This window comes from Olea europaea, unplaced genomic scaffold (genome assembly GCF_002742605.1).
Source record: "Olea europaea var. sylvestris unplaced genomic scaffold, O_europaea_v1 scaffold3437, whole genome shotgun sequence".
Classification (NCBI taxonomy): domain Eukaryota; kingdom Viridiplantae; phylum Streptophyta; class Magnoliopsida; order Lamiales; family Oleaceae; genus Olea; species Olea europaea.
The window spans coordinates 30,072-43,818 of record NW_019253426.1 but is presented as its reverse complement, the minus strand read 5'-3'; the positions used below and the strand labels follow the sequence as shown (position 1 = coordinate 43,818).

Genomic DNA, 13,747 nt, shown 5'->3' with positions numbered 1-13,747 from the left:
AAGCATAAAAATACAAGGGATGGCTAATCCTATAGACCAGCTCACATCAGATTGTACGTAAACCACTAGTGTTACTGATATCATCTGTGCGAATGTAATCGTGAAAAAGTACCAGTTGAAGAAACTGTTGATACCCCTCTTCCCAGATTCAGTATTGGGGTTGAATTGATCGGCCCCAAACGCTAAGTTACACGGTCGGATCCCACCTGCCCCAATTATCATTAGGCCAAAACCGAGCCATAGAAACGCCATTTGTCCTGCGTCTGGACCGATACATTTACTGTCGTGCGCTCCACAATTGGGTGGATGCAACTTATTAAATACTGCTGTTAGAGTTATAACGAACAATCCCTACACAAGAAAAGAAAAATGTTAATTTATATAGAGAATTCCTTCATTTTTGTCGAATTTTATGGTTGAACTTACCAGGAATGAAGAGACTGAAGCATATCCCAATGTTTTGTATCGGCCAAGATAAGTGTCAGATAGAAAAGCTCCCAACAAGGTAGCAAAATTTGTGGTGCCATTGAAGATGCTAAGAAGAGTTGTCGCGTTGATGCGCGACATGTTGAAAACGGAGGTTAAATACACCTGAAGATTGGACAGTGTACCAATGGCCCCGAGCTTCTCGAATGTCTCATTCCCTTCATTCAAACAATACAAAAATTGTTAAATGAATTTTCGAAAAGAAAAAGAGTACAAGGTTCTATGATCAGTCCGTGACTCTCTGAACACCCCAAAGGTGTCCTTTGCTTGGCCCAACCCGAGGGACTCCTATAAAAGCGGTCGACTCAATTATGAGGAAAAGAAGAAGAATACAATGCTTTATGATCGATATGTGACTCCTGAACTTGCCTAGGGATCTTACACGAAAAATTTCCCTTCTGGGAGAGCTGTCGCCTTCAACTACAAAGAAATAAGAGGAAATTCAAGAAAAGATGAATCTTTGTTCAAACCTATGATGAGTGGCATGGCCTTGATACCCTTGTAGTTGAACTCAGGTTGATCATCAGATGTTTTTTCATCAATCTCCATAATTTTTCTCTCATTGTTCTCCATTTCTCTCTCTAAAAATTCTCTCCCTCTCTACCAAAATTTTCTTCTCCGTTGGTTTAGAGGGCTCACTATAAAAAGTGTGAAGATATGGACACCCTGTCTTTAGCTAAACAACAGTGACTGAGCCAGAATATATATATTTTTTCATCACCTACCAAACCAGTCATTCTTCGTCCTCAAATGGAGGACACTTGTCTCAAATTCTCTCTCTCGCTCAATGTGAACAATGGGAAGGATATGGATTATATATTTGATTGCCAATAATTGAAAAGATAACTGTCCAACAAAACTACGTGCCCACATGTGTAGTATTTAGTGAAAAGATATAGAGAGGTTTAAAACTGATATTCTGATTTCTCTACCTATTAAAATACATAATTTTGAATTCTAACGAGAATAAAATTGCCAATATAAATATTAAAATCTCACGGAAACATAAAAATAGCTTGACGATTTCACCTTCTAGTCCAATTTTAATGTCAACATTGATAAGTTCAATTACGTGAAAATAGAAAACAACAAATTTAGAGCTAAGGAGTTGGAAGTTCACTTTTGACATTTGAGAACCCATAACTTGATCTCGTGAAAAATTGAGGAGTTCAATCCTGATTTTCCGAAAAAATATTATTACAAGAAAGAAAGAAAAATATCATCCAAATCCAAGAAGAATCTCTAATGTCAATTATTTTTAATTTCAACTTAAAATTTAAGGATTCAATTAAAATGAAACAAACAAACATCTTCATTTCCTGACTTAAATAAATAATTAATTAACTAGATCTGTGAGTTGATTAATGTAAATCAAGTTCATCCTCTTGTTGTCAACATTTTTGTTGTCTAGTGTCGACTAACAACATGGTAAGATTGGCTTGGTCGAGAATATTATAATAATGTCCTTGTTTTCAAAAAGAAAATTTCGATTTGACAACTCTTCCACAATCAATTTTTTAAGAAAAAGGTTTGTTGCGAAAACATTTTATTAGCAAATAATTAAAAATTGTTTAGGTGACCGATGACTTTACATGACCTGTCTCATGATGTTTACTATTTAATTTGCACAATATAATCATTTGATATTTCATTATTTAAGATAAATATTTTACGCCTTCTTTTTACGATTTTTTAATTGTCATTTTGTTAATTAACTAGAAGTTAATATCAACCTTACTATCCAAAAAAAAAAAAAAAAAGGTTGCCATAAATTAAGAATTAAATGGAATGGAAATTAATAAGTTAATTTGTTCCCATCACATTAAAAGGATTGCATGGAAATTGATTCGCCATATATATTTTATTTCAAGAAGAGTAATGGATGGAACGACCCTTCCATCCCCCTACGTGCATGTGTTTTCTTTCTCTCTTTTCTTTCTTTCCTTTTTTTTTTTCCTTTGTTTTTGTGGAGGAAGCAAGGTTTACAATATTCCCATTCCCATTTCCTTCATATTTTGTTGATTTATTTCTTTGCATACAATATAAATTTAAATACATAAACAAGTAATAAAAACAAGTAAAAATAAAAGTCGAGGTGGGTGTGAGACAAGGATCATGTTTTCTGTTACCCTCCAATTCACCAGTGTGGCAAGGTGACCTGCGACGGACCATTTTGCCTTCCCTATTTTATTTCCTTATAAAAATTGATAGTAAAGGTTTTACAACAATAAAACAAACTAAAACCTTGTAAAATCTCATGCAGCTTTTGATCAAGAAGATACTTGAAAAGAATTGATAAGTATTGACATTAATAATTTTCAAAATCGTTATGGATGTGTTACTTATAAGGTATCTGGTATTATTGATTGTGACTTTAGAAGTAATAAAGTCCCAATCCCAAGAAAAAATAAGTGGAGTGCATGTTTATCCTGTACCGTTCTATTCTGACTTCAATAATTAGTACCATATGGAAAGAGTATCAATTTACGTAGTAGGCTGAACATTATTTAAATTTATTCATTATTCCGTTCAATATTTTTCAAAGGCAAGTTCAAATAAGTAATTAGTAACAATGTAACATAATAACTAACATTCATAATTTAATTTTTATATACAACCATTCGATATAAATTTCAATAACTTGGTGTGTGCATAATGATTGTATCATAGATCAGGTAGATCATGGGATTGTTACCACTTTGATTTCTGAATTATCTAAATTATATAAAATACTTTCTTCTTCTTTTTTTCAAAGAAAACTAGATATTCATACCTAAATATAATTAATTACATTTTTCACAACTTTTTATATAAGAACATTTGATGACACGATGTTCTCTTTTGTGCGAGAAAAATTTCTTGATCTCAATATCGAGTAAGGATATGAACTAATAACTTCGATTAAATTATAAGCTAATGCATCTTTAAACTTGTAAAAATCAATGGTCTTGCTCATTTCATAATTCATAAAAAAGTATATATCAAGATGAACCTACTGTTGCTTCTTAGAAATTGAAGTTTAGTAGGATCTCACTTCTAGTATTTTAAAAGTTCACATTCTGATTCTTGCGATGCAATAATAAATTATTATGGGCATGTTCGGTAATGATTATGAGAATTGATTTTTTGATCGTTAGAGAAAAAAGTTGATCCAATCTGTGAGTTAAGAAGTAAAAAATGACGATCAAAAATTGTTTTTTTGGAAAGTGAAAAATTGTTACCAAACATGCACTAAATGTTTCCATATGTTCTTTGTGGGTTTTAGATCCTAAATCCCTATAATTTAGGTACTCAAGAACCCTTTTGGGATAACTTCTATTCTCGGTGTAGAATAGATTCATGAAAAAATTGTCGTTCACTTTGTACTTTCAGAAAAATCAAGTGACTGATACGCTTATTTTCAAAAAATTCATGCATAATTTTATTTATAAACAATAATTTACAGGTATACAGCACACAAGAAATTCTAAGAAAATTCGCAAAGAAAAATATTTGAAATGAGTTGGATATGTTAAGAGTGAAAAGTCATCGATGATTCAATGCATCTCACTGATATGCTAAATTTAGCCACATTTAATTATTTATAAGGTTTAATTAAAACTGCCATGACTTTTGCTTTTAATGAAGTTATGCATTTTATTATTGCCAATCGCCAGATGAGCAAGTGGAGTATAGGTTTATCCAGTACTGCTAGTGTTTGTTCTTGTTGCATTTTAAGCGCTTATTTAGCTCAATTAATTTAAAATTTAATGTTTTTTAGATTTATTTCTAATTACACATTCTTTCAATAAAAATATTTTTTTTTCTTATAATTGTTAACCATGTTATGAAAAGAGAACAAAAAATAATAGAATATAAGTATCAAAACTCAAGTATGTATTATTATAAACCAATGCCCTATATTTATAGGCTCCAAAATAATAGTTACAATTGAAATGAAATAGGTCTTCTAAGCTAAATAAGACTTATCTATGTATCATGATAATACTATGTAATCATTAATAATTATCTTGTTATTTTATAACATTCTCCCCTTGATGAATATTTGTACAATAACTATCTCATGGAAATCTTGTTTGGCAAAACAATACAATGGGACAAAAATGACAACAAATAAAAAAAAAATACAAATAATTTGGAGTAATAAAATGCTGTCTTATTAAAACATTGTCAAATAAATCTAGTGGGACAAATCTTGATTTAAGGGAAAGGAGTATAGCTACTCCCCTTGATTTCAATTTTATATCAAGCTATCCATATCTCGTACATCAATGTCTCATATTGTCTTGCATAGGATTCAAATAACACTATCTTCATACTAAATATTTATCATCCTTTAATAACTGTATTATTATGATGATTTAGAAAACAACTCTTGCTATCTTGTAGGTTAATGGCATCATTGCACAAAGAATATGCCTCATTAAAATCTTATTAGGAAAAATCATATAAAAAAAAAAAATCCTAATGAAGGAAAAAAGTGTACGTTATTATTTTAAATATGCTATAAAAGTTGCCCTATTAAAAACATTGTCAGAAAAATCCAATTTAACAAAACATTGATCAAAGAAAAAAGAGTCGAACGCGTATTTACTCTCTCTCATCAATATATCACTTTAATTATATTTCAGGTATATTAAATCCTTCCAGGACAGTATCAAAACTATACAAAATAAATTGTCTATAATCACATTTATTATATGCACATCAATTTCATGCATTGTCACGCTATGAAATAAAGATTTGTAAGTACATCCACCACATAATAATTTATCTATTTATACAAGTCTTTATGATATTTATTATGTAAAGAATTGTACATTTCATATTGAACTTTACTTTTTTCATTTTCATTTCGCATAAATATACACATTTAGGTATTTAGACTGCAGATCTAGAAATTTTAGGTTTCTCCAATAAAATCAATTTAGTATGATCGCGTCATTTCATTTGACCAATCATTACTTCGATTGATGACAAATTTACTTTGATATCCTCGATATTTATAATATGATGCAATAAATCACGTGTAAAAGTATTGTTGACAGTTTTTTCTTTTTGATTCTATTTCTTTTCTATAATGACATAATTTATGAAGATATCTCAATTTTCAATGCATCATGTACTTGAATTTCTTCTAAGATTTTATAATTTGTTATATCTAAATACTCATCAAAAGTATACGCTTCTTTAATGAAACTATTTTTGCTAATTGCTCTATTTTTCATTTAGAGATTTTTTGTGTTAGAATTGAATACCATCACGCTTTAGGCGTGCCATAAATATATCAAATATAATGCTATCAAATTGTCCTTCTAGAACATCAATTCGTGTTAAAGTATTTTAAATTGATGCTTGAGATATTGTTGATCTGTTTAGTCAGTATATGCATCTAAATAAATTACCTTTCCAACTTATAATTCGAGTTACCTTTTGTGAGGATTTAGATAATAATGTATTTATACATTATTTTTCGGCTTAATATTGAGAGAATTATTCAATCAAATTGTCAATCATTTTTTCAGCCTTATAAAATATTTTGCATTTGGATTAAGGGTTCAAATTACACATTTATTTTCAGCATTCTTTATTTTCCATTTCAATGCATTGTGATGAATCAAATTTATATATAATGCACTATCAAAATAATTAAATGAAAACATTAAGCGCTGATCATAAGCCAATTATAATAGGGAGAATTATGACGTCGACATGATGCGTAATAGCATTTGCACAAAATTGGAAAGAACTTTGTTTTCAATTAATTGAGAGAGTTTAACAAATAATAATGTTAAATCATTTAACGACATCTCAACTAACACTTGTTAAAATATTGAGATTTAGAATTGTTAGTATTGACAAGACACTGTCTTGATTGTATACTTTTAAAATTATGCACATAATTTTAAATTTGAGCAGTAATTTTACAAACTTCATGTTGCGAATACCAAACAATCATATAGTATATGTATCAAATAGAATAAGTAAAAATAATATTTAGATGATCAATGTGGAAGGTGATGGCCCCATTTATCACCCTAATTAATTTTCAAGAATATATGGAATTCATTCTCTATTTTAACTTGTGATGGTTAATAAAAAAAATTTCATATAAGAGAACAAACATAATATAGAATTTCATTGGATTGAAGAATTTTCTGGTCCTTTATTGAATATCAATTTGAATTTTTAATTTCGCATCATTATTGATCCAGTGATGATCAATTGATCATGTCAAACAATAAAATCAAATTGAATTTCTGATTCAATATAAGATATAATCAAATTATTTAATTTCGAAGAATATGATTAATGTTTATATGATCATATATCATTCAAAAAGTCAAACTAGTCAACTTACTCATGACATTAATTATATGCTTTTCTTCAGCGATGAATTCAAAATGATATATTTTTTGAAATATGTATTATTTCATGAGCATATTGTATTTTATTATCGCTTCTTTAAGAGCAATATCAATATTATTCTAAAATATTGAAATCATAGCGTCATGCTATTCAGGAGCAGTGATATATTATTATTTAAAATAATAAATTGTATAAGAATTTATTCTTCATGAGAAAAACATAATTTACGTTAAATCGTATTTAATTATGCTCTTTGAAAGCAAATAAAATTTAAATAAAATTTTTGTCAATAATGGTGTGTTATTTCAGGAGAAATAATATTCTTTTAGAGTATTAACAATGTTGTGCTACTTTAGGAGCACTAACGAATTATTGTTTAAAAACATTAACTCTTTATGAATATGTTTTCTAGGCAAATATTAATATTTGCAGAGTTGTACTTCTTCGGGAGTACTTTATATTTTACTATTACTTCTTCAACAGTAATAAATCAATATCTTTATTTGAAATATTAAAAATTGTAATTCATGATTTTCATAAGCAATATGTTACTATTCTTCTGAAATATTGAAAATTATAATTCATACTCTTTGGGAGTAAGTAATATTTTTCAAAAATATTAATTATAATATTGTACTACTTCAGAAATAAACAAATTATTTATAATAGATAAATCGACGATTAATATTCTTATTGAATATTAATTAGATATTGTGTTATTTCAAGAGCAACAAAATGATGAATTATTAGTTTAAAATTTATAATAGAACATTTAAAATTATTTAATTAAGTTAAAGAAATTAATTATCAAACGTGGATTATGAATAATTTCAAATACACACATGAATTCCTCAATTGTCAAACATAAAGGCAGAATTAACACATTACGGTGGCAAATAAATGACAATTAGAAAAAGTACATAATTTAATGCTTGTGTTTGTAAAATGCATATATATCAGTTCATACAAGTCGATACAATATTAATGCACACAAATTGATAAGTGTACAAATGTGATTATACAAGCAAAATATATGTGCTTTTTATCGAGATAGTACAAATGTGATTGTAAGGATGTATAATGTTTTATTACGACAGAAACTGGGTACATATGATTGTACAAGTAAAAAAATAAAAAATAAAAATCAAGCGACAAAAAATTAAAGAGGCAGAAAATTATAAAGTATATTATAAAAAAATTCACATATTACCAAATTAATTTCGATACACGTTATGCTTATTAAAAAAACTACCACCTTCATTAAATGTTGAAAAATTAACATTTTTGTGTTGATAACGTATTATGAAAAGATAGCAAAAGAAAAGAGAATATAAGAGTCAAAACTTAAGTGTGTATTATTAAAAACCAATGCCCTATATTTATAGGATCCAAAATAAAAGTTACAATTGAAATGAAATAGATCTTTTGAACAAAATAAGACTTATTATGTATCATGATAATACTAAATAATTATCTCATTATTTTACAACAAACCACACATTTTTCACTTCAAATAATCTCCCTAATAGTCACTTAATAAACATTGAAAAATCAATAATTTATATCATAGTATGGTATTGCGCATGCTAGATTGGTCATAATTAAAAAATTGTCAATTCAATATTTGTCAAAGATGAATTTAAATAAGTGGATTTGTCACATATCTTATCACTTGTAATTTTAAATAAGATAATTAAATAGTTGCTCACATCGAATTTATTATCGTAAGGTAGAATTTTGAATTCATCCTTAGTTCACGCATATTGATTGTATCATAGATTAGGTAGATCATGAGATTGTTATTGCATCGATATCTAGAACTATCCGAATCATATAATGCTTTTTTCTTCTTTCTTTTTTCCGCCCAAATAAATACGACTGGATATTCATGCGAAATAAAAGTAATTGCATGCTTATTTCTCAACTTTATTTATTATCAAATTAACATTTGATAACATAATATTCTCTTCTGTATGGAAAATTTTGCCAATCTCAATATGGGGCAAAGGAGATACTAATAATATCGATTAAATTATTAGCTAATATATATTTTAAATTTACTTTTAATAATCAGTGGTCTCACTCATTTCATAATTCGTATAATTTGTTAAAAACTACAATTAGAACGATTTGTTATTAAAATATGAATCTATTATTGCTTTTCAAAATTTAATCTTAGTTGGATCTCATTGTAGTTTTCCATTAGACGTTTAAGTTCATAGGAGATTCTTAAGATGTAGACCTCCAAATCGATTTGGATCCAACGAGTTGACAAATCTTGTCACTACTTCTCTCCAAGCATTCGTTCCCTGAGAACTTAGAACACACTTGCAAGACCAAAGCCTCTCGAGACATAAGAAGGGTAGGAGAGTCGTGATTGTACACTCTCAAAAACTCAAGTTAGTCAAAAGGGTAGTATAAGATTCATGTAGAAGGAAATGAGGGAATCGGGTTTTATAGAGAGAAATTTTACCAAAGTTGCAATTCCTTCAAAATGACCATAAGTAAACAAAGGTAGGTTTGGGCGCGATTCGGTTTAGGTTGGTTTCAACTCCAACTCGAAACCAAAATCAAATTAGTCGGTTGGACAAATTTCAACCCATCGGTTAGTTGTTTTGGACTCCTAATCCAAATTGATTTTTTTTAAAAAAAAAAAAAAAAAATTGTCCTAGTTTTGTGCCCACTTAAATTATAAGAACTAAAATAAACAAATAATTTAATATTGCAAAAACTATTGACTAATAAATAAAATTAGGTTAATAGAGATGATCAACAGAAAACTTAAAAATTTTGTCGTTTTTTTTATGTATTATGTTGCCTAATTGTTTGAGTAGGAAAAAATTGCTGAGTATAACATAATAAGCATGTGAAAGAAAATTTTCGATGCTATTACTTATCAACAACATGATGGATTAAGGGAAATCAAGATATAGGTATGAGATTGTAGCTTATCTTTTGATTTTTCTTTTTCTTAAATTAAAAAAAAAAAAAAAAGTAAACATATAAGTGGGATTGGGTTGGTTTCATTAACCAACGGTTTGAGATTTCAAACATTGACTAAACCAACCCACCATGATTTTATTTAAAAGAAAACTAATTAAACCAATTACTTGTATCTAATCGATCTGAGTCAGTTTGATTTGATTGATTTTTCGATTTTTTTTCCGGGGCCTAAACAAAAGGAACGTAACTGACTCTTTCTGAATGTTTGACACGTGACCTCATCACAATGACTTATAGGAGTTAGGCCCAATGGCGTCATAATGTTTCATCTAAGGAATCAATAGATTTGTGATCCGCACACTACCCTAGATGAAAGAAAAAATTTAACCACCAATTGTCACTGTAAAATACATCCTATCAATCATATCTCGTGATTCCATGCCATCAGAATACATCTATCATAAGGCATCTCAGAATCAGCAACGACTGCCTCAAAAACTTGAGGTCCATCAAGTGTGGCTAAGGGTTGTGTACCTTTGCATCATCTCAGAGCAAGAAGGTACTTCTTCAATAAGTCGCCTCGGAGGCATTTTTCAACGAGATGTTGGATCATGCCCTCAACATCTCGAAAAGCAGTAGTCAACGAGGGATGTGAAGTTCCTTCATCGCTTTGAAGGATGTGAAAAGATGTAAAATTCCTATATGTCACCGTTAATCTCTAGCATGGACCAAACAACGTTAATTTTTACACCACGAGACACCTGTCATGTTCACCTTAAATAAAGTCGTCTTTATCAAAAACTCTTTTCCCAACAAAACAATTTAAGCGATTTAATCCCAAAACTAATGTTGGGTTTTGATACTCAATAAATCTCGAATTATGATATTAACGTGGGTTAATATTATTTCATAGGCATAGGCCGATGAATGAAATAAGTCCAACAACTAAGTTCATGAGTTACACCCGGCCCAATTGTATTCCTCATGGATGGCTTGAATCTTGGCCCGTTTACCCCTTTAATGGCCCAACTTAAAACCTAACCCTAGAGTATATATTTGGTTATAACCCTAGCCACTTTGATATGATGTTTTGTGTGATTTTGAAAGAAGAACTAGTGAATCCCGGCTGCCCCCCTTTTGTGTGAGAAAAAAGTGTTCAGAACGCTGGTATAACGTGTGTAATTGGTGATTCTTTCATAGTATACCTTTGTGGTGTCTTCTTCTAACCTTTGTGGCCATAAATCATCATCCCTTCTTATCCTACGTGGATAAGATTGCATAGCAACCAAGGTGAATCAATTGGTTGTGGTTTGGAGCCAATTGAACTGGTTGTTGGTTGAGAAAGGTATGTTGGACTGAGCCTGAAAAACCACCGTTTGAAAATTTTTTGAGGAAGCTTCCGTAACAACTAAGTGTTATAATATTTTTTGTTAGGGTAAGTCGTTGTCATCCCAACGATTTAATTAAAGGAAACACGATACATGGTTTCGTGTAGTGTAGAAGATAATCATTTGGTCCTCAGTGGAGGGTGACATACAGGATTTTTAATTTAGTTTTATATTAATGTAATTATTTCAAACTTAATGGCATTAAAAAAATTATTTAAATGATGATTTTGAAATTTATTAATGTCACAATGATCGATACTCTTGCTTTCTAGCATCATCGACAACTTGGTAATTGTAAAGAGTTTTTAGTCATATTTTTTTATAATAAGTTGCTATATTTAAATTAATCTTTTAAGTTTATGTCATTTTCACTAGATAATTAGAAATTTCCGACTTATAATTATCATTACGTGCAAAATATATCTTCAGAATACAAGTAACTTTTAATTGGTTAAGCTTAATTTTATTTGATTGTGGGTAGCAGCCATTATTTTCCATTATCATAAGCAAAGTTTTAAAAGGTCCATGGCAGAATGATAATAACAAGTTTTACGCGTCTGTAAGTAAATTTTTTTTTTCTCTTTTTAATATTAATTTAACCATTGAAGATCAGTTATATTTTTAAATGAAACCCTTATTTTAATTATTCAATAACCATGAATAATAATAATTATTATTTAATTTATTTATTTAACCTAAAAAAGACAAAAGAAAAAAAAAAATTAAAGTTGACCATCTTTTACCACATGTGATTATGTGAAGCCCCATCCTCTGCTACTTTCTAGAACACTGATCTATACGACCGACTCAAATACCATTTGCTTGTGATTGAGGAGAAGAGGGCCCACTGGATTAAGCATACAAAAGCGAATTTGCCTCGATAGAGTATAAACTGGTCTACGCACGTAACAACTTTTGATTTAATAATGCAAGTGTCAATTAATCATTTACTTTTAGTAGACTAAGAAAATAAGAATCAATTATCATTGAAACATAGAAATTTGCTTGTCCTGAAAGTAACAATTGTTCAAAGCAAGATATGTTTAGGGGGAAAATGGATCGAGTTGTTATTAGAAACTAACTTATTAAGTATTTGTCGGGTGGGGATTAAAATTAAATTTTTATTAGATTTTAATAAAAATTAATGAAATGTATGGTTATGTGTGGCTAAAATTAATTGATGATTTTGATTTAAACCAAATCGGGATCATGCCCTCATTCACACACAGTTGACCGAAAAACGGTGCTTCTAGATGCTATATATTTACGGGGACACTTGGTTGAGGTCGAATTATAGTGCAGTTTGTTAGTTTTCATGCCCTCATTCACACACAGTCGACCGAAAAACGGTGCTTCTAGATGCTATATATTTACTGGGACACTTGGTTGAGGTCGAATTATAATGCAGTTTGTTAGTTTTGCACTAATTTAGCACCGTCAATATCGTGAGGTTTTACTTTGATTAGTAAGTGGTGCAACTTTATCAACTTAATATCAAATTGTATTACCAGTCATTTCATAATTAAATTCATCAATCAAATCAATTAACATTCAATGATTGGACTTTAGCAAGTTCACATTTCGGATATTTTCTCTAGACATGACCTAAAGTCAAAAAAATGGTATACGAGTTCACATTTGATGGCGTCAAAGTCCAATCTAAATTCTCATCACTACCATTTGAAATGGGATGATCAACTCAAGTATTTGAACTACTCTTTTTTTTGGGTAGGAATGTCAAAAAATACTGGTCAAACTTGATACCCGCGGTCCCATCTCTATCGAGGTGAGGATTACCCGCTTAATTGAGTAATAGGGTTAGGTATGGGACGGAGAATTTCACCCCCGAGCGAGTACGGATAATAAGTACCTTGCCCCATTGTTTTTAATTTAAAGAATTCAATATTTTAAATGGAAAAATTCTATGAAATTTCATTAATTCGCAACTAAGATTATTCAAGAAATATGATAAACAATTAAAACTTTAGTTTATTAATTATTTTCGAATATTTAACTATTAAAAATAAATAAATTAATCAAAAAACTTAATAACTATATTATTGTCTCACTTGGATGAATGTGGACAACAAAATGAATTATAAAAAACTATATATAGAAAAAAAATTAAACAGATATGTAAACGAGGCAATCGTCCCGCCTTGCCTTAAATCCTGTAATAGGGTGGGTACGTGGTGAAAAATGCCCGATGGGGCGAGGGGCAAGGGAGCTCACCCTGCCCCAAACTCGGCCAATTGCAAACCCTATTTCTTGGTTGGTACTGTTAGAGTAGGAAGTCGAGCTTTCTTGGCTCAATGATCCTAAGAGAAGTTTTTCAAACGATCAGGTTTCACATGCTTATTTCTTCACATTATCAACACATTTGACACGAATAAATTATAAGACTTCCAATGCTAACAATACCCACGTATAGCACCCCTTAATTTTTCTCTGCCCGCACAGTTCCATCAAGAAAACTATGATGAAAGAAGAATGGGGCAAAAGCCAAAATGATAGGTAGTTTTGATGAAGATTACATAATAATGTATCAAGTTAGATGTGTA

The 13,747-nt window shown here is 29.7% G+C and overlaps 1 protein-coding gene across 1 annotated transcript; it reads right to left on the bottom strand.

Moving 5' to 3' along the window:
* Positions 1–6: 6 nt before the first annotated feature.
* LOC111386157 (protein NRT1/ PTR FAMILY 2.11-like) lies at positions 7–1,276 on the bottom strand (the record flags this gene model as incomplete). The annotated part of the gene is made up of 3 exons (XM_023010609.1): positions 957–1,276; positions 427–644; positions 7–351 (listed from the first exon to the last, which is right to left on the bottom strand). Coding segments are annotated over exons 1-3 (666 nt in total), but the record flags the coding sequence as incomplete, so codon positions are not given.
* Between the last annotated feature and the right edge of the window lie 12,471 nt (positions 1,277–13,747).